General features: G+C 43.0%; 1 protein-coding gene across 12 annotated transcripts in view; it reads right to left on the reverse strand.

Moving 5' to 3' along the window:
- RBFOX2 (RNA binding fox-1 homolog 2) overlaps positions 1–22557 on the reverse strand; it is a 170059-nt gene that overhangs the window by 91823 nt on the left and 55679 nt on the right. Inside the window, exon 1 of one of the 12 annotated variants that reach the window (XM_057387414.1) lies at positions 19375–19652. The exons of the other annotated variants lie outside the window; for them this stretch is intronic. Within the exon in view, the coding sequence (XP_057243397.1) occupies positions 19375–19389 (15 nt within the window). The 5' untranslated portion in view covers positions 19390–19652. Of the gene's footprint in view, positions 1–19374; positions 19653–22557 lie in introns of those variants that run through there. 12 annotated transcript variants of the gene reach the window in all.

Genomic DNA, 22557 nt, shown 5'->3' on the forward strand with positions numbered 1-22557 from the left:
CAACATTAGCTCGGCTTCACAATGCCAGCACTGAACTGCATCTTCTCCAGTCTCATTACTACGTTCCTCTGCAGCACCACATCAGATGTYGTAGAACCTGTCTATAGTAAGAGACATCATCCATTAAGTAAAATGCACCATTTTCAAGGTAAGAAAATTGGTTCTCTTAAAAAGCAGACAGCCTGATAAGGCACAACCCAGTTTTGATAGATTTGTGCTGTCTTTTATCACGTTCTTCATTTGTGTCAGCATGCAGCTGAGGTTGGGCCAACAGATCTGTATTTACTCAGATCATACCCCCCACCACCAATAGGTCTATTCCACTTCCTGTCCTCCAAACATGACAGCACACCTACTTGATAGATTAAAACTTGTATCAGATCTGCAACTGCATGAACCAGTTCTTTCACTTTTGGGAATAGGCACCCCCCTTCTCCAGGCAGTCCTGTTTCCCAACCCAGCGTACCTGCACTAGCTAGGATCTTTGAAATGTTCAGTGTGGTTGCTTCTACAATAGGTTCAAGACCATTACCAATCCTGCCCTTGCTCCCAAGATGAATGCTATTTAAAACAACAACAATTTATTTAATTCTGTGACTGAAACAGCATCCTCATTAACGACCCTATCCTCAACACTAAGTGGCATCAACACTTAATGGCCCCAACTCTTCCTTTCTCTCTCACTGTATTTTGAGAAACTGTCACCCATTTCCTTAGCAACATTTATAGGGTTTAACTTAGCCTGATTTTTGGCAGTTTTAATATCATCCCTACTGACCTTAAAGTAACAGCAATCTCTGCTGATAAATTCTCTTTCGTAAATTCTCTTCTTGTTTTTTCTTCACCAAACAGCCTTTATAAGGTTAGGCTGAAATTTCTTAGCGGATTTGCCCCTTTACATATACCATCACTAATTTGTATCCAAAGTGCCTCCAAAAACAAACAAAACAAAAAATCCCAACCAAACAACCAAAAAAAGTGCACCAAACCAAAACCACACTATTCTACATTCAGGACTGTACTGATTTCATCAAATATCTTGCTTCATGTATCAAAGCTTATATCATTATCACCCCATCCAAAGGTGGGGAGATGGAGGCTACTAAACAGCTTGTTTTCCTGTAATAGTCATAGCACCATTAACCACGCACTGTGTCAACAAAAGGTGATGATGCTACAAAAACAAAATCTTTTGACCTGATGATTATTAGCAGCATTTGTTCTCCAAGCTGTATCTGAGAAATTAAAAGTTTCTCACACTAATATTTATCTCTCTAATGGTCCTGGGAATTGTATCATTTCCGAGCCTCAAATTTCTGTCCGAATCCAATCCTATGTGGGATTACAGCAGACTCACAGTACTTCCCCTGGGACCTCTTTTACCATTCTTCCCCACAGCAATTTGACCAGAAACAGATCCTGTATTATCAGTATTATTCTGCTTTCTTCTTTACAGCCTACTGCATACAATACAGCCTATCACCTTTTACATCTACCCTATCTGAACCACACATAATTTTGAATGCATGTTAAAGCTATGATTAGTATTCTTGCAGATTGATACTATCCTTATAATATCCAGTTTCATTTTCTGCACCAGTAGCTTTGGTTTCTCTATTTGTTATTTCTAATGCCAGCAGCCTCAAAAAAACCCACCTGATGTTTGTGCATTTATTGATCACACAGCTCCCAACTCCCTCAACTAAGGGTATCACCAGTGTTACTGCATAACATTCAATTTTTTTTTTTTACAGCTCCTACCTAACCATCACTGTTTCTAGAGATACTGCTTAACATTCTACTATAGCAGCATTTACCTTACTGTCCCTTTTCTGTGTACTAAGCAAGGCATGGAGATTAGACAAGTTTTTCCCTGTATTCTCAAAACTCAGTACTTTGCTTCACATGCACTGCTCTCTTGATGTCTGGAAACAGAGGAACGTTTTTGGAAAATGCCAAGACCACAGTCCTGGGCTTTGCTTTGCTGCTTTGTTCAGACTGTTCACAGCAAGCATGCTAAGTCACAATTACAAGTACAGCTATAAGAACATGATACAGCCATAGTCTCACAAAGCTCGAAGTGCAGCCATGGCAGTTACAGACATTTTACCACATACCATTTTTTTTTAATTGCTAAAAACTGTGGTACTCTGGGAATACAGCAATACAGTATGGAATCTGAGATATTTCCATAACATACAGTCATCACCCCACACTGATCTTTAATAAGGAATTATACCAACAGTTTCATTTTATGAACTACATTTATAAATCTTTTGCATAATTTTCTGTTCTCCAGGCAAATTAATCCAAGCCTTATCKAGTTACTCCTACTAAAGAGCTCTTACCTCCGCTGAATCTAACTCTTCATCGCTAGAAGCCTGGCTGATGCTCTTTCCTCTCACCYACCAAAAATGGCATCTTTAACAATTAGCCAATCACATCTGCTAAACTGGGTCATCAGGGATCTGATGAGCAGCCTACAATATGTCTCTGCTTTTTAAAGACTCATGTAAATGTAGGAAACATGCCAGCAAGCAAGGATGCATTTTCTGGCTGGGTATGCACTGATTTCCATAGCAGCTAAATAGATCAAGCAGCTCAGCCAGTTCATACTAGTGTTAGACAAACAGCAGCAAGATTACATCTACAGAGCTGCAAGTGATTCTCATTTTGCACCAAAGCAGGTCCCATGTCCTGAGCACAGAGGTGGGTGGCTCTTGCTCACTCCAGGTGAGAATTTATACTGGAAAGTCCCCATGCCCATTCCTCTAGGGCTGCATTTTCAGAGATTTATTGCTGGTTTGGTTGGAATGTTTTTCAAAGAGATTATTTTTTTTCTTCACAGATTTAATATCACCAACAACTAGAAAAATTACTTATGGTCTAGTTGTTATTTTGACCCTGGAATCATTAGAGATTCAAGCGGGGAGGACATAAATGTAAGCAGAGCACGCACAGGAAAGCTCAATATTCTGAAATGGCATGCAGAAGCAAAGATGACAACACCTGGGTGAATGCAGAAACTGGAGTTTTCTCACATTTCAGAAACCTGGCAGTTTTACATAGGTATCCTGATCTCAAGAGCAGGATGATTTGGTGGTAGATCAGCTACACAGATGAGTGAATAACTCAGCATCCAGCCAGTGCCTTCTCTGTGAGTGAAACATGTTAAGCAGGCAATTGTCAAAGATCAGGAACTAGATGCATCAGAGATGAAACCAGCAGTTCTGGGGGATGTGAAGTAGCAGCAAACTAGAATGTGTTGAATTAGCATAATAAGGACATCACAGGAAAGAACTTGAATGGGTTGGTAAAGACATAGGAGCCATTACTTGTCTGAACCATCTGATTAGTTAGTGCTGCTGATTCCTCATGTTCATTAGGATTAATAGTCCAAAAACACTTTAGCACAAATGAAATTACCAAAAATACACTTTGAATCCAAGGATACTAAAAGCCCCCTGGCAAAAGGCCCAAGGAACCCGAAGCTAAAGAAAGCAGTAAAAATGTGTAGCTAAGATTGCCTCATCATACTTGCTGCTGCTGCCAAGGAAATACCTCAGGCAGACAGCAGAACTTCAGTCATTACACATCCGGTTTTCATGGATAAAATTCACAATTGCAAAAAAAAAAAAAAACAGAGAGAGAAAATTGCAAAGATAGTATTTAATAAAATCAGAGCTCTGAAATAGCTCCTGGTCATGTCTTTTCTCCTCCAAGAGCTGGAGATCTCCCGTTTCAATCCTTTTCTGCAACACATTCTCCATTTGCAAGACAATTTACTCAAAAGTGATAGAGCTTGTTTGCTTGTTTGCATGTGCCACTACTACTCTAAACACTCTCCAACCAAGCTCTGAAACCATTCTAATGCAGCTTAACAGCAAGCAGCGTGCACACTCTAAACTGTGGACATAAGATACCTGCATCCTGTTACTGCCCTTAGGTCTTCCCTGCATCATCTACCCATAGCTGTTAAMTATTAATGGTTTGTCTAGACTGGAAACTAGCACAGTTTTCAAAAACAATTACAAATACACAGCAGAAGAGGAGAACAGGTCAGAATTAAAAGTAATTACTTCTTAATTACCTCATATTTTCAAAGCCTCAACTAACTCTACTTTAGGGAAGGACATGGAAAAAGGAAGCAGAACAATAATATGAAGTCAATCTGCGAAAGCAGCATATTGCAAGACCTCTGTCTGCTCAACAACTGGCTTTTTTTTGTTTTGTTGAGCTTTCTTCCAGCCATCCAGTAGAATGGTAACATTAGCGAACTCCAGAAACCTATATACCAAACAGGACTAATGAAATCACAACCCTAGATCTCCCTCAACCAGAAACCAAGCTCTTCAAATACCCAACCTACACTGTCATGGCTGTCAAGAGACACAAAAACTCTCAATCCTGAAGTCAAGACTTTTGTAGGCAGTCTCCCTAAAGTTGGAGTTACAGAACTTGCCCAAACAACTTCAGCTGCCAGACAAAGACTCAAGTTATTCAGGCAAAACTCAAGATTGCCCAAAATCTACCTCTGAAATTACCACAAAAGAAAAAGGCAAGGCAGGGATGAACAATCATCTGAAGTTTGAAAAATCCCCTGTCAAAAGACTGCACTCCCAGAACTGAGATTTTATTCACAACGCTAACGAGCTGGCTCCCAGCAGAGCAGCTTTAACAGAACAATAACTCACAAGAATATATAGTGATTAAGTTGCAAAATAAACCTGCCAGTAGTCTTGATACACCAGCAGCATACAGAAGACACAACTTCAACTTTTCTTTCTATCCCAATCCATTGCTTTATATGCATTACAGAACAGGTTTTAATTATACAACCTTGAGACAACTCCAGAACACCTGAGTACTACATGAAGCAAGTCCAAAAGCTTCTAAAACCAAAGGCTTCATCACCTTAGTTATTACCAAAAGCACAGTATAAAAGGGGGGAAAGAAAGTATACACAGATTTTCCAGAAAAAATTATCTTATGTATTGAGTCTGGGCCTCCTTTCAAGGGAGACCTCTCAATACTTGGCACTGCTTCAGGAAGCAAATAAGTATACTTTTGGGCTAAGACACTTGGATATRAAGGTGATAGTATCACAGCTTTCTTTTGGGACCACTTATATATGCATTGATCTTGGTAATGCTACACGTCCATCAAAATGCTTTTTGCCCATTACATGAGAAACAAAAAGGTGTCCAGATACAGAATTTCAACATGAAAGAAGACAAGACGTTTCCTCTTGGTAGTGTAGACATTACATGACAGCCACACTGCCTTTCTATATTCCTTTGGGAGCAGTGGACAAAGAGGAAGCAAGTACAATACAGTGGAGACAGGTTTCCTTCACTTTAGAGGAATTCCAGAAGCTCAGTCAGAGAAAAGCTTTGCCCATTCTCTCTCTYGGTCCCACTTGGTTTTTCACCTAAGCAGCAGCAGTTCAATTAGCTGATCTTTAAGGAGACAGTGGGGAGATCCAAAAAAGAAAGATTTGACTCTTCTAGAAATAGACTAGCTTAAGTCTGCGCATTTCTTCAGATCTACGCTAAGGCTACAAAAATTAAAGTTAATTCCTTAATTAAAGAACCACCTTCCTAAGAATAAATATTATTAAAAGTCACCAGATGGTAGTATCAGACATACTCTCAGCAAGTATTTTTAATTCAATGAATCACAAACTAGGGCTGGACCACACTGATGATTCTTCTGCAGTGTAAGTACAATTCTGCCATTACCTCAGACCCACCAATAAATGGCCACGTGGGGCTGTTGAAAATGCCACATGCATTCCCAGCCTATCCCAGCACATGGCTCATGGGATAAACCACTTTCAGCAAGGGTTTGAGCCAACACATTTTACCCTGCCTTTGCCTGGGGTGAAGRGAGAACATGATCAACCACCGCAGAGCATTTCAGTATGTGGCTGTGTCTTACTCATCCAGCTGAGCACTTGCTTCCTAACAGACAGTTTTGGTACGGACTTTACTCCCCATCTCGCCTCCCAGCTTATCAAATTGCCTCCACGTGACAAACTAAAATAGAATAAGGTAGTTGTTCCAAGTTATAGAGCCTCCACACAATAAATGATGCTAGTATAAATTTAAATTTATTCCTGCTTTAGAGAGGTATGGTTTCCCAGCTACACAAACAAAGGCACAATTTGGGGAAAAGGTTTTCTGGGACAGCATTCTGCTGTTCCAATACAGGAGTAAAAGTATTCCAGGCCCAACTTAGCGCAACCAGAATAGCAGAGCAGCTGCCCTCTCCCTGTACCAGTGTAAGCAGGAGCCTAAACATGTCAAAAATATTAAACAAAATTCTTAATTGAATGAAAGTAACAGAGAAATAAACAGGCAGCTCTTTCTATGTGTGATAGCTGGGTTTGAGACTATTACTGGCAGGAACTGAGGAAGTGGAGAACATCATGCAGGCAGAACCTTTAGCTGCCGCAACAGCAGGTCATCAAATAAATCTCAGAAGTCATCTGGAAACAGTTCCAGCACAGCAATATACAAAATATGACACTTTCAGCATAAATCTGCAAAGACAATTTCATGATAGAATTACACCTGTCCATTAATTTCTGCAGGCCTCAGATCTAAATCTTGCCCACCTGCTCAGCTTTAGATGATGAATCCTGTTTCTCCCTATTCCCAGTTAAAAAAAAATTAAATCCCAAACTAGGCAGCTCTAAAGCGATTCAAGAGCAAAATACCCAAAGTGCTGCAATTAAGAGTTTGATGCATTTGCTGAGTGCACAGAAAAGATCCAGAAATAGCACACAAAGATGAGGTTTGGCAAAAATGATGCCGTTTACCCTGAAAGAGGAGAGTCAAGACAGGCTAAACGAATGGTGACAGCAGCAAGTCATGCTTTAATGTAGGAAGAGACCCCAGGGACTACCAGTCTTGAGACAGAGGTGCTAGTTATTGCTGGATCCCTTCTCCAGTGGTTTCAGTGGAGAAGTATAAGGCCGTGGTGTAGAACAAAAAGAGGTATGTTAAGATGAGGCCATCTCAGAGGCAAGAAGTAGTCTTCACACCACTTTCTGCCTCAGACTAAGACAAAAATAGTAAAAGACAACAAACACCTAGATTTTTTTTTAATGGGATTTTTGATTTTTGAAACCTGAAAAAGGAGAAGAAAGAAAAATTCTGGAAATCTTTTCATTCTCACACACAATCCCAGGAGATGGGCACAGAGGTCTGCCATGGGCATATAAGCTAACTGCCACCCACACTTCTCCCCAAGAGCCAGAAGATCAGAATAAAGGCTKATATGGTTCAGTTCAAAGATCCTCCCAGAGACTAGCTTCAACTCCCAGCAAGTTCTAAAACAAGGCACAGCAGCTGAAATCCCTGGACAACAACCACTGAAGACTTCCTCCAGTTCTATCATTCTGCATGATCAAGATGCCTGCTCTTTCAACAGCTCTCTGTGCCCTCTACAAACAAATTCACTCATGTTCATTCACCCTAATCTGCCACACTATCTATGTTCTCTGTCCCAAAACCACGATGCCATAAAGATGGTTTCCTGGGTCCCATGAAAACTCTTACCTCTGCTTTCTCTCACTATCAAGAAATCGCCACTAAAGCCTTGGCTCATGCTCTCTGCCCAACTCTCCAGTTACTCTGCAGTGGGACTATTGTCACTTGATGGTAACAGGACAAMTATGGCAAAAATTAATTGCAACCCCTCCACATTATCAGCTGGGATATCAGCAGCACTCAAACTTCAGCCTCTGTGGCTTTACAGGTCTCTTTGCAAGAATTTAAAAGAACCACTTATCTCAGGCTAGAGATTCATGCGTAGGCCACAGTTAAAGTAGGGCAATACTTAAGCTGCATCTCAAGCTCACACTGTAATGAAGCAAAAGCTGCAGCTTCAAGCTTTGAAGGGGCACAGCAGGCACACTCCTRCAACTGCTCTGAACTAGATTGCTTCTGAGAAACTTGTGTGAATCTTAAAAATCTATCACAGTTCGACAATGTGCAACCTGTTTTAGCAGGTGGATTCAGCTGCAGCATCATCTTTCACACACATTATCAGGTTCTCAGTACAATGCTGAGAATGAGAACCTATTCCACAGCAGAGGAATGCAGTAGATGTGCAAAGACTGTAGGAAGCGAATTTCAGAATGGCAGACTGCCAACACCTCTGGGCAAAATTAAGAAAAACTGTCACTACCACCCAAATGCCCTAAGATTGTCTGCAACAGAACAGGAAAATRCATAACTGTCATGGAGACAAAACAAAGAAAATGACAGTCACTTTTTAAAAGGAAAAAAACCCCACGTTTTCTTCACATTGTCTTCCTGGCTTACCCTCTTTGCAATTATGGGACAAAGCTAATAACAGCCCTAAAAGTCCAGCTGTCATATTTTGATAATTCAGTGATTACCCACACATAGATCTAATTACCTCAGTCAGTCCACATGCTTGAGACCTCATGTGGGCATGGCCATTCCTCAGTCTTACCCTGACAGAGGTTTGGAGTRGAAGCAAAAGCAGCGCTACAAGGATTGGATGTTTTTCAAAGTCACCAAGGTTAAAGTAAAGGGACAAGAAGAAGGGAAGCAGCTGCCCTAGACCTAGAGACAATAGAATACTTAAAAACCYAGAAAAATAATTAAATTAACTAATGAGCCATAGTTGGCAAAGSAACCATAGGTCAAGGCAGATACAATTCCTCAGTGAGGCGAGAGGTGAAGAAGAGGAGAAGTTCTCCCATGTTGGGACAGAGAGGAACCAAGTTAGCAGCTCCATAACAATGGTGTGGCAAGGAGGGTAGAGAAAAAGGGATGTACCAAGGCAAGAGGTGATTTATTCTTAAGTTTTGGGGCTGGGATAAGCAGCAGAAGATGAACAAAAGGGARCATCTGTGGTGGATCCAAACAGCAGACACAGGTGGGATGGCAATGTCACAGAGTTTGTTTTGTTATTGTTTGTTTTCAAAGAAATTTAATAGAAAAAGCCCAGCAGCTTAAAATGCTCCAAGCATACAGCCTTCCACTCCTCCTAGGTTATGACAAAAATTCCTGCCCTGTAATGAGAAGGCCTTCTTGGGATCCAGCAGCCGTTCTGACTCTTCACTCCCAGCTGGGGGGCAGAGGGGGTTCCCGTATCAGCAGCTCAGCAGCATGGGCTCCTCACACTGGCACCAGCCGCCTGCCCAATTCAGACCTGTAATCTCCCGCGACTTTGATTTAATGCAGCAATTACTGGTAATGTGGTTTGAAGGAGATAAATGCCCAGTACAGGGCTGGCTGGCACTGACGCTCATTTCGCTCATGATGCGAGAACAGTTTTAATTAAAATCCCCTTTATGATAAAGGAGCTGCTTGACTGGATGTTTCTGTGCAGCCCTGATACAGAGCATCCTCCAAAGCGGATTAGAAATCAAAGTTTCCCTCTTCTCGCTACTGGCAACACACAAAAATAGGGAACACTGTCACCATGTCACCCCTCTACAATTTCCTTAACCCTACAACTGCTGGGAAAATGCCCACATTTCCTCAAAAGCAATTGCCACTTCCTTGTCATGGCTCTAAGTGTTTTCCAAAAAATAAGCACAAGAGCTGCTTTAATTGGAATAAATGCRTCCACAGAGCTCATCCTCTGTGATCCAAACATGGTTTCCCCTCTTATTTGGTTTTAAAGGGAATCACCTTGGTTACTTCTAAGGCAGATCCATACCTACAGCCTGCGTTCTGGCAAGGAATCAGCTCCATGGTGCTCTGGCAAGGTGATAGGAAACCAGGAGTTGGCTGAAAGGCTGGAAAGTAGAAGCCTTTCTGCTAGGTAAGGCAGAGCAGCACAGACAGGGGCGGAGCAGTCAGGATCTCAGCACAGAAATGTTCCAGAAATGACCTGTCAGCTCTTGATCGAGTTATAGCAAATGTATGTGCAATTTTAGGTTGGTTTTCYTCTTTACACTATAGGAAATACCAGAGACAAATACATTAAGCATTGCTAGTTTCTATTGCAAGTGCCAGGAGCAGATTGTCACAGTGAGAAATTGGCCTTGTGCATTACACAGAAAAGGCAGCACTGGGTTTGGAGGCCCGCAGACAGTGAAGATAAAGAGCCTCGAGTCTGAATGTGCATTACTCCTCTCCTCAGCCACCCGAACACACATAAACATAAAAAGGTTGATTTAAGCAGTTGAATTTCTCTGTGACCTTCAGAATGTTTTTGTGGGCCACGGGACTACCCAGGCCCTGACACAGGTTCCTGTCGTTTCAGAGCATGTGCCTCATCACCCAAACAGTGCACTACATTCCCTTACATTGCCTTCTCCTCCAATGACGAGATTCTGCTCCAAAACCCTTTTTCTTTAAAATAAGAAAGCAATTTCAAAGTGGCTGTCATGTTCCATGATTTCCCACCCCCTTTAGACAGCACAGTATCAAACAACAGATAAAAAAATAAAGAAAAATCCTGTCAGAGACAGGAGGGATTCAGCACAACAGTGTAACTAGCTGACTCCACAGGAGTCTGAAGCAGCAGACACCAGACCACCAAATGCACTGCTATGAATGATGAAACCAGCCTTCAGGAGAATGTTGCTCCTCAACAGGATGAACAAAGGCTAAAAAAACCTGGTCAGAGAGAGCAACACAAAGATTTAATGTGGTTTTGCTGGTCCACAAGGGAAAAAAATGAAACCAAAAAAGGCCTGGTAAAATTAACAAGATTAAAGGGGGATTTAGGATCAGGACAGAAAAGCAACGGGCCAGATTGATCCTTACAGGATTAAAGCTGGAATCCTACTAAGAGTCCAGTGGTTGAGTGATCAACACAATGTAATGGGATTAAATTAACATCAGGCTTTGTTTTTACACAGCTGAACCTCCACTGCCTGCACTTTTACTGCTTCAGACAAGCAGCAGAAAAATTCACTGGTACCCACAAACAACCAGGGCACAGGACTGCCAAGAACTGCCCCTTTGGCCCTCTCAGGCAGAAGAGCAATAGGTAATGACACTTTCAAAAACAAAGAACAAAAAAATTGTGGTTTACTACAAGGTGTCCAAAAAGCCAAGGAAGCTGAGGATTTACCAAAGTCTATGTTCTGGCCAGCTCTAAATTAACTCGTATCAAGTGTGATGGGATCACCCAAGGCCTGATGGATAGGGAAGGCAGGACAGTCCCAGCTGCAATCAGACATGCTGCCAACGGGCAATTGGATTTTGATATTGCCTCTTGCTGGCAAGGAACAAAGGATGCACTATACTCTGCGGAACGTATCCGCAAACACACTTAAGACAAATTGTCGCATGTCCCCATTGCACAACAATATCCAAGAATTACAAAAGTGAGAAAAGCCTCTTTCAGCATGTGTCATTTGCATTACAGCTGGTGCAACACATGCAGGCCAGCTGCACCTCTCTTCCCCTGCCCCAAAATTTCCAAAGCTTGTCAGTAATTTGAGCTGGTAGCAAGGGGGAGGGGAAGAAGGAAGCAGGACAAAGCTAGAAATACTTTCTAGATAGTAAGCTATTTTAAAAGTTTTCAATTCTTGTAGGAGAGAAAACCGTGCATGTTTAAATAAGAGGGTATCTATGACCACTGCACTTGATTGAAAAGGGAAAGGGTGTTTATTGCACACCTGCTCACAACAGCTAAACAGCTGCATTGAAGAGCAACATTCCTGATGCAAGGAAAAAGCATTAAAGCATCTCATATTTCTACAGCACTTCTCAGTCCCAAAACTGCTGTTTAAAAACAGCAGTTACATATACACTGCATAGACTCCACCAAAGTTTCTTCTGCAGAAGAAAAATTTCCCCAACACTAACATTTAAAAATGCCAATACCACCCAATTCTTAAAAGATGTCACAATCAGTAGCCTCAAGTACGTTGAATGGGCTTCTCCTTTTCAGCTGGTTGGCCAACAAAAGGTAATCACCATCCCCTGCTCCTACTCTCTCAAGCAGCAGCCAAAATCACAGTGTAATAAATTGGGAGTCAGGGGAAATAGCTGGAATGACAGCTGGACCCAACAGGCCTCAGAGCAAATCTGCTCTGCAGTGCTGCCGAGATGGTCCGCAGGGAGACAAGCACCCCACTTATACTGCATCTTCCTGAGGGATACTTCATCTTTATTCACAAGGGTTCTTCATCCAAAAGGTATGTCATGGATGCAAGCAGACATCACCTTCATGATTGAGGGTGAAATGAAAAAGGAGGCCATTAAAAGGGAAATGAAAAGTGAAAACATAGGAACAGGCAGTTCACACCCCACATTTTTTGTCTTCTAGCCACATATACATATTTGAATTCCAGCTTTTTTCTGAATTTAAACTTTGTTTCAACATTACATGATTTATAAATTATAAATAAATGTACAGAGGAGTTTTCTAGTATCATCCTATGCCAGCTCCTTAAATATGATGAATAATAATCACTAAGAATATCTTTTAAAATTGCCATCTGGTCAAAATATTTTCACTTCATCATTGTCTAATGTCCAAGATTCAATTAGAGCACTGTGTGGGGAACAGCATCTTTCATTTGAGGCAGGAGAAAACTAACTGCCTTTGCCTTGGATTCAGCTACAGACCCAAGAACCATCTGGTAAAAAAACAGCCAGCACATTGTGCAGGCAGTATATTAGTCATGAGACACAGGACTCTGAGAACAATGAAACCTAAATTTGAGGGACAGACGAAGGAAACTTAATTACTTGTTTAAGCATCTTCACAGCTTTGAGGAATCTCTAACATTTTTAGCAAAAGAATTTAGCACTGGAGGGCACAAACCACATTCTCAATGAATTTCTTAATTTTCTCTAAGCCTGTTTTCACTTCCAATGTGGAACTATCTGCACTGGTCCATCAGCACAGCTTGCTTCTCCAATGCATGGCTGYAGGGTGAATCACATTGCCTTGGGTACGGGCTACCATTCAGAGCCGTGGTACTGCAGATACAGACTGCAATTTCTGCTCCAAAYTGATAACTCCRTACAGAGAATATTTTGCCTAACCCCTCTACATCACTCAAGCTCCTGCTGTACCCAGCAACCCTCACTGAATGACGAAGAGGTATTTTCCAGCTAATTGCATAAATTGTCCAATCATACTTTGGTTAAGCATGCACGCATACACAGTTGCTAGCCTAGTGACTGCTTACAGCTGTGATAAGAAAGCTACCCCAATTCAGGTCCACTCAGAGACCTTTCCTACACCATTGCCATTACCTTGGGGGTTACGACAGCTCTCTGATAGGCTGGAGAGTTGAGTGTAGAGAAACCTAATGAGGTTCAACAAGGGCAAATATCGGGTCTTGAACCTGGGGAGGAATAACTCCAAGGACCTACTAGAGAGCAATTCAGCAGGGAAAGACTTTTGGTGGATGACAATAGCCATGAGCCAGCAGAGTGTCCTTGCAGCCAAGAGGGCCAGTGGTATCCTGAGGTGCATTGGGAAAAGTGTGGTGAGGGAGCTGATACTCCTCCTCCTACTTGGCCCTAGTGAGGCCACACCTGGAGTGCTGTGTCCAATTCTGGGCCCCACGTTTCAAGAAAGATGAGATACCACAGAGGGTTCAGCAGAGGCCGTGAAGATCATGAGGGGTCTGAACCATCTTGTATAAGAAGAGACTGCAGGAGCCGTGCCTGTTTCGTGTGGAGACAACTGAAAGAGGATCTCATTAATGCATTCAAAATATTTCAAAGGCGGGTGACAAGAGGTTGTTGCCAGACTCCTTTTCGTGGTGCCTAGTGACAGGATGAGGAGCAATGGCCATGAACTAAAACACAAGAAGTTCCACCTCACGATGAACATGAACTTCTTTATATTGAGAGTGGCAGAACATTGGAACAGGCTGCCTAGGGAGATGATGGAATCTTCCTCTCTGAAGACATTCAAAATCATCTGGACATGTTCCTATGTCACCTACTTTAAATGACCCTGTTTTGGCAGGGGGATTGAACCAAATTATCTCCATGGATCTCCTTTCCAACCCTAAGAATTCTGTGATTCTATGAAAATGGTAAAGTTGTGTCACTAATGGAATTAACATTAGGAAATAAGCACCATGGGAAATGCAGGAAACACAGATGTTCAGTCTCAAATTGCTATTATCTGCACTATTCCTCAAGATTTCAGCTGGAAATCATGACGATTGAGACTTATTCTCTCTTTATTCTCTTACGGTTTATTCTCCTCCTTCCAAGATAAACAGGCTGTTTTGTGAAAAACTATCTTAAACAGGACCCAGCCCCTGTCAGTCTTCCAAGGCTTGGACAGGCTTATCGCAAACAGAGTCCKCGTGCTCATCACTGTTTGGACAGGTGGGAATACAGCAGTCAGGCAGAAGAGCCACTGGAGAAATTCACCAACTGAGCAAGCCTATATCCCCCTAATTCTTTTATTTAGCCTCATCAGGGAAGGGAATTCCTGAACATGATGGCCATGTGTTGTACACCTGACTTACATAAAACCAGATAAAATCACAGTAGCCTAGAGAGCAGAGCATCCTGATCCTAAAAATTCATCTTCTGAAGCCAGTGCCTTTACTTGAAATGGCTTCTCCTTTTGACCTGCATTGGTCTTTCCTGTCTCAGTAGTGACCTTGGCATCTTCCCCAATTACAGGCTTGCCGGAATATAGAATTGGAAAAGATGGCCTGGATTATCAACTCTAGTCCTCTAAAAACACAGGCAGTCATATAATATAATCTCTTTCATACACTCTTCTTTCTCTGTTTCCCAAATCTCAAAAGCTTGTATTAAATCCTAGATGCAAACAGTTGCAAGTTGCTTTGTCACACAAAGCCCCAAAGGAACACAGTGCAGACGTCCCCAACCCAGCTGTGCACAGAGCAGCTYGAGTGTGGAAGCAGTATAACCATGTTCATGAGGTGCTGCACCAAAGCTAATAAACCTTATCGAGCAGCAGAACTCATTATGTCAGCTGCAGTGCTGGACAAACATAATGATATTACTTCTGGCTTCAAGCTGCTATATATGCATGCCACAGTAGGGCACCACAGGGATTTGCAGGCTGGGGAATCAGCATACAGGCTACTAGCTCTAGGATTTTCACATGAGCTCTATTTTATGATTTTCTAGGGCTTTTCTGCTGCAGAACAGAAATCCAAAAATGAGTGTTTATATTAACATAAATGTCTTTTAACATACTCAAAGAAATTCACCCAGATCTGACCTCTAATGTTTATTCAGGAAAACTTTTCTCCATCCTCACAGCCACAGTCCCTCAGAGGCAACTCCATCTCCACCTCTCTCAGCACTGACCATGCCACACATGCATTTTTCACATGCAGCACCTATGCCCTTTCCCTCCCATCAGAGCTTCAGATGATGGCTGACATGTACATTTGCCTACCAAACAGGTTCCAGCCAAAGACCAAGAGGCACTGCTGGACTTCCCCAGCAAGAGCTGCCCCAGGCTTGGCACCAGAACAGAGCAGTGAGGCAGTTTTCCCTGGATAGCCACTTGTTTTGGTGCTTTGAAACCCGTGGTGTAATGTCCATACTTTTCACTGGCAGCAGCTACCTCTCATGAAAGAAAGACCAAACAAATAATAGAAAGACCTGGCGTGAGGAAGAGCTCGTTGCTAAGACTCAAGTTTGGCAGCAGAGTTGGGTATCCAATCCCTTGGTGGTAAAGCTGATGAGCTTGGAGCCTAGAGGGAAAAATTATTCCAGTGAATGCAAAGAGAGACTTTTAAGTGACAAAAAGGCAAGTAAAAGACAGGTCAGGAAGAAAACCAACAAGACAATGCAAAATGAGCTTGGCAAGCTTACTAGCACTTTTCTTGCTGGATGGTAATTGCTGGGTCTAGGTAAGATCTTCACTTTCATAGGGCTACAGAGAAAGAGTTCATTTCTAGTTGCAATAGGCAGCCAGCCCTCTCACAAACACTCAGCATGTACTCTGTATACGGCTGTGAGAAATGAGGAAATTATCCATACCCACTATAAACAGAGCGATGAATCCAGCGCTTTCCTACCAGAAGCCTAGCAACAGCATGGACCTCTCTTACCTTGGTCCTTCCTGCCTTTGATAGTTTCAGCTGTCTTTGAGCACAGGAGAAGGATGATTGATAATTTTCTTCACAGGGCTGCTGCCCTTCCTTTTTCAACCTTTCTTGTAACAACAGACCTCCAACAAGGCAACATTCATACATGCAACTCTCAGAACACATCATGCTCTTTAGAAAATACTTGGAATGAAATGACTCTAGATTATATCTCATGACTCACAGTACACAAAGATTCATCTGCTCATAAATGAAAAAGATTGGGCTTTCTTATCCAGTAAAGGGTTGAATGCTTTTCCCACCTTCAAACCACTCTGCTCCTGGCTGTCACCAGCACACCACCTGCCCCCATGTTGTCATTATGATCTCTCTCAGTGCAAAGATCCTCTTGTCTTCATAGCCCAAATTACCCATGTCCCAGTTAGCAAAATGATGACTAGGAGCTCTCTTGAGCAATTCAAGAGCCCAGACAGCTGCAAACAAATGGGGATGAGTTTGAGAAGAGACAAACTAGAGTTAGATGGTCCTGCACAAACAAAACACTAGCCTGCAAAAAGAGAACTCCTATGTGGACTTCCTATACATAATGCAAGAATCCACCTTGAGTTTCAACACTGATGATGCATTCAGATGGTTTGCAACATCAGAGAGACTATCATACCATCTCTGACTCAGAAAGACTTTATACAACTGCATCCTACACAATAGAAATGTTAAGATAAATAGTGTCTCTTGATATTTAATGGCACAGATAGTCTGCCGCCTTCACTCCACTCACAATGCCAAGCATTAGGTCATCACAACAAATATTTTAAGTTTCCYACTCTCCAGCTCCCCACAGCCCACAATCTCCTGCAGTCTACAAGGCTTTCAAATATTTAAGAGTACCCTGCAACAAGTTTCACCCGAGGGAATACAGTTCAGCAAGCAGGAATGTCAGACTGAACCAAGGCTACAATATCATTTCATTCCAGAGACAGCATTATAATCAGGGACTGTGATGTTGCAGGTAGCCTGCACGTCTGGGTTCAGCATTCGCGCCACACCACAGCTGCAGAGGAAGGCACGTTTTCCTTTTTATTTTACTATTTGTCAGACCTGACAGCACTCAACATTGCACAATCTCTTCAAAGAAGATAATTCTGTAACATGCACCCCTGGGGGGTGGGGGGCTGGGGGAGAAACATTATGGTTGCTGTGGGAATCTTAATTCTGGATTTCAGGACTTGCATATTTAAAACCTCAAATTTAACATTGTTTTAATGTAGCTTCATGCACTRAATTAAGGAATGACTCAGTACAAATCTCCATGCATCTACTGAAGTCCTAACATTCCAAGGACAAGAGACAGAGAGCAGGAAAAAAGATAGCACAAGATACGAGAAGAGAATGAGAGGCAGGAGGGAACCTGTGAGCAGGGAAGCAAGAAACTGGCACAGCAGAAGCACAACAAGCCCCACACCAAACCAGATCTGTCAGTCGAGGCTCCTTGTTCTCACCGCTAAAGGTTATGTAGCCTGTCAGGATAAAAAGAGCTTAAAGCAAAAACACAAATGGGCACAGAGGAAATGGTCCCTGAAAGTCCAAGGAAGAGAAGATTCCCCAAAAGTAATAGTGTCACCTGTACTGAGAAGGGAAAGATCATATCCAGATAGCAAAAATTCACTAATTTTTTTTAATTATCATGGCACAGCGCCCAGATGATGCCTTTAAAACCCCTTCAGCTATTCAAGCATTTAATATTTATTTTCCCCACTTCTCTTTGCAATGCAAACACAGCAGTAGTGCTACCTGAAGTTTAGGGTACAGGTAGAAGCGGCAGCCCATGCGGTTCATCCATTGGCAAGCATACCAAAACTCATCCCTCCTGTAAGAATCCAGGTCAGTGCTTTACCTTTTGGGGCAAAGCTAGTCTTCAGGCAGGCTAACACTTCACCCTTCAGTACAGGCGGTGAAACAGCAGGGCAGCTCTCCTCTGCTCCCACACTCATCCTCCCCATTTCAGCAGAGTAAGGAACATCTCCATTGTTTATTCCTTATCTGAGATCAGCAGCAGCATGGCTGAATTACTTCTTCTCTGACCCCACCCACCAAACCAAGCACAAATCTTAGTTGAGCCATGGGACCTGCCAGATCTTTCTCACTAAAAACCAGCACCCCAAGTGGGGTTCCCACACACCAGGCTGTGGCAAGGGGCTGAGCGGAGAAGGTGGACGTGCCTGCCAGCAGGGCCTGCTGGACGAAACCAGGAAAGTGTGCATATGCATACCCCTGCGCAGGATCAAGTTACCCTGCAACAAAGATATTGTGTGTATGAGCAAAGGAGGGAAGTCAAATCCTTCTGCCTGGGTTCCAAGGCTTGCTTTGTTGCTAAAATAAACCAGTGTTTGTTCCTGGGAGTGATGGGGAGCTGAACTCAAAGSAGTCAGAGGCAGAGAGAGCCCCCACATTCTGAGTTACAAATAAGGTGGAATTTTTTTTGGAAAAAAAAAACCAAAACAAAACTTGGGACCCAATAATTCTTCACCTCACATATCAAGGTAAGGAAACCCAAGGGCAAACTGCTGATCTCAAGGGTGCCCAGGAGCAGACAAAACTACACATTGATGACTGAGCAGTCTAAGAGCTGGCTGCTCCAGAATAAATTCCGGTCCTTGCTCAAAGGCTGAAAATACATATTCCTTTGTATAAGCTGGAACTTTGCTTGCTGGATTTATATAACATTTTACATGTTTTTCCTGACATTATTTTCCATACTCCATCAGAAACTTGAGTAACCGTGCCACTTCTGGAAAAACAACCTTGCATCCAGCTTTTCTCGAAACAGTTTCTCCCCCCATCCCCAAAGTCCTGCAAAACTATCTAGCCCCTTCCTGCTCCTCTCCTACCCTTCAGTGACTTACAAATCCCTTTCAGCAGCACTCCTCCACTACCTGGGATGTCTCTCAGAAACACCAAAAATCCCATAAAGCAGAGGCACATGGGAACAGCCTTACACATGAAAAAAAAAAAATTAAATATATATATATATATATATATATATATACACAGGTCTCTCAGCTGGCAGACAGTGAGCAGCATTATACCAAAAATTTTGTCTCCAAGGCACTTGCCTAAAACTGTTCTCTCCAGAGGAATGAGGAACTTATAACCACGGGAAAAGCCTGCTTGATACCCAGTTAACAGCATTTGCTCAAAATATTATTTTTTACAAGGGAAAACTAGCCCACTGTGAGTAGAGGCTGTAGAAAGCTAAGCCCAACAGTGAAGGCCATTCACATTAGCGCAGAGTCCTTCAGCTTTCCATTCCTTATATGTGCAAAGCGTGCAAGCCCTCACACACACTTCCTACTCACCCAGAGGTACATCATGTTAGCCTGGGTCCTTCAAACCCAGCAGTGAGATGATCCGGCAACACAAGAGGCACTTCAGTAAGACTGTCCACACCGAGGTTGGTTGAGGGTGTTTTTTGGTTTTTTTTCTTAAAGAAAAAAATTCCGAACAGCTCGATTTGAGGCTTAGAAAACGCCTCGCCTCCTCCACCCCCCTCCACCAGCTCTGGCTGCTCTGCGCTCTTCTCTGCACTTAATCTCTCCCTGGGAGTTCCCAGCCCCGTGTGTCTGTACTGGCGTGCACGGCACACACTCTGCATTCGCCTCCAGGGAATTTCTCTCTGTCATTCTGCTTCTAAAAACACAATCTCGGCCTCACAAGATTCTTGCAAGAGGCAGGGATGGGTGGGGTTAGTAATAAATGCAGCCCGGCTCCCAGTGCTGGAGAGTGCTTACTTGAGAAAAGGGATCCTGTAGCCGTGAATGAGGCAGAACACAGCCTTGTCCTCCAAGGTCACTGGGGGTGAGGACCCATTCCCCCACCACCCACTAATTGCTCCCCCAGGAATCATCTGTAGCTGCAGGAGCTATGTAAGGTGCCATTGGCAGGCTCTGCACATCTTCATCTACCCCGTTTAGTCAACACCCCGAATTCGGTCACAATTCAGTAGCTGTATTTAATCATTAACCACTGACAGGCATCGAGGAGCACAACTACGGGGATCCTGAAGCTAAGGAGAAAAATCAATGCGTGCCAGCCTTGGAGCTCCCTCAGGAAAAACAACCACTGTCGACGCGATATCGGGAAAGAAGCCACGCAGATCAAGGGGTTAAAATGCTTTCGCAGGTGGCTCCACACGAGTGTTTTAAAGACTTGCATATTGCTAAAGAGAAAGCGGCAGCTGCCTCCGGTTCCTCAGTGTTTCGGATTCCCACTTGCCTGGAGGCAGCTTCCCCCCAAGTCTGACTGGGGCAAGTGCCCTCACAGCTTTGAGCTCCCAGCCTGCTCCAATTTCACGATTGCAAAGCTCTGCCGGTGGGGCGGCAGCTCCGGGAAAAGTAATAGACACTCACTGCAGTTACCCCGACAAGCACCAGCAAGCCCTTCCCCGCACGAGCAATCCTCATCCCATCCCCCGTGCCCGATGCCACAGGATGAGTGTCACCTCGCATCTCATTAATCAGTTAAACCGCTCTTCCAAACTAGGAAAACGGGTTTCTCACCCCCTTCCCTTCCCACCTCAAAATGAAGAATTTACTTCCCTTGCCGGGCTCCAAATGCTAAGTTAAATATGGTCTCGTCTCAAACAGGAAAAAAAATAAATTAAAAAGTGTTTTCATTGAGGCACTGGTCTCCTTGGAAATGAATTTTTGAAGAAATATTTTTATCTCAGCTAAAGATATAGAAATGGTGCTATTCCTCATATCACCTCTGCTTCCTCTACTTACAGATTACTTAAATGCAATCCAGCAGGCTTGGAGCAAAACAAGCATCAGGTTCCACGAGTCAAACCCTGTCTGCATGGGGTGACAAATGGATGTGACAAATGTCACAGCCAACCCAGACACCCCAGATGTGCTCCACACTCCCCAGGCTCCCCTCACCTTCAGCAAGCCACAGACACACCCCTGGGCAGGCATGTCCCAGGATATAGTAGTCATAGGGATCTGCTAGTTAAAGACAAGCAAGACAACACTTGATTTTCCAGTCCAGAAAACCCAAGCCCTGCTGCTCAGGGAAAGGAGCAAGAGCTCCTCCAGAAAGCTGGGATTGCACAGGGTTGTTCCATTATGGCATTGCTCAGGTCTCCCATCTGCTCTCACTCTCTGCACAATGGGACAGGTTGAGAGGGTGGAAAGCAATGKTCCTAAAAATGACTTATTGTGCCAAAGCCTATGCACCACAGTCTCCAAAGAGTGAAACATGTGATCCATAAACCTGTTCTCAGAGGCTCTGAGAGGAGTGAAACAGCAGCAATGCTGACATTTGCATCACGATGAACAGACATTTCTGTTACATCTCGGCAGCAGGGTCACACCAACAGCAGCAACCAGTTCAGCAAGCCTGCACACTGAAGCAGACATTTCTGCACCAGAAAACCTTGATGGCATTTTCAAAGTTTTCTTCTGATCCAGAATCACAATTCAAAAATGATCCTATGGTCATTTTAATGAAAACTGAGRTTGCTTGTGTGCAGGGGAGAAAGTGAGAAGACACAAGGACCAGGTTAGCAAACCCAAATGAATCCCGCTTCACATGTATTCCCATAAAAGACTTGAAATGGATGAGTCTTAAACTTGTGTGGAAAAGTTATTAATAACTTCCCTAATTAAAAAAAAAAGAAAAAGAAAAAATTTTCCCCTTCTTCTCCAAGCTCTCATCCTTTAGACAACCTTCAGGGAAAAAAAAAATAAAATATTTCAGAATAAGCCTATTCCTTAACTTCAACAACTGAGACTTGTTACAAATCATTCCAGTCAACAACTGAGACTTGTTACAAATCATCCCAGAAACTCCACATTATGCAGGTCGCATTCAACCTCCAAATCAAAACAAGACCTATGAACCCTCCTTGAATCATCCAAATACTGCCTCAAAATTTATTCGCCACTGTTGCTACAAGGCCACCACCTCTCTATGGAAGGCACATGGGAAGATTATTGAGAGCAGCAGACTTCTGGCGATGTAACACCTTTGTCCTGGTGCAGGAGCCCTATTTGATGAACTGCAAGAGCAGGTTTCTCAACAACCAATATTCTCAAGCAGTGAGAGGAATACCCAACGGGTCAGGAAACAAGGCTGTGGGATGACTTGAGAGGCCCCACCACCCTGCTTCAAGAGAGGAGCTGCTGCCCAGAGGTTAAAACCAACACTAAGAACGTGAAGTGCATGCCCACAATTGCAGAACTGGTAGCAGTGCTATTTTAGCCTCAGATTACAAGCAAGAAAAGATTCGGCTTGGCTGATACAATTATGKTGATGGGGGAAGCAATGAGATAAGTTATTAGGCCTTTATGCAAAGCACCCTTACAAGACATTTCTTTTTGGAAAACCTCTTCTAAAAAACTACAAAACATTCTCTGAGGAGCAAGAGGACAACAGTATGTCAATGCATCTTATTCTAGAAAAACCAAAACAGACATGACTCAGACAGGCTCCTAACACAGGCTGATAGCATCCCCTGCAAATGCTTTGCTGTATTAGTT

The sequence above is a fragment of the Malurus melanocephalus genome, unplaced genomic scaffold (genome assembly GCF_030028575.1).
Source record: "Malurus melanocephalus ecotype Western Australia unplaced genomic scaffold, MMel_1.1 scaffold_17, whole genome shotgun sequence".
NCBI lineage: Eukaryota > Metazoa > Chordata > Aves > Passeriformes > Maluridae > Malurus > Malurus melanocephalus.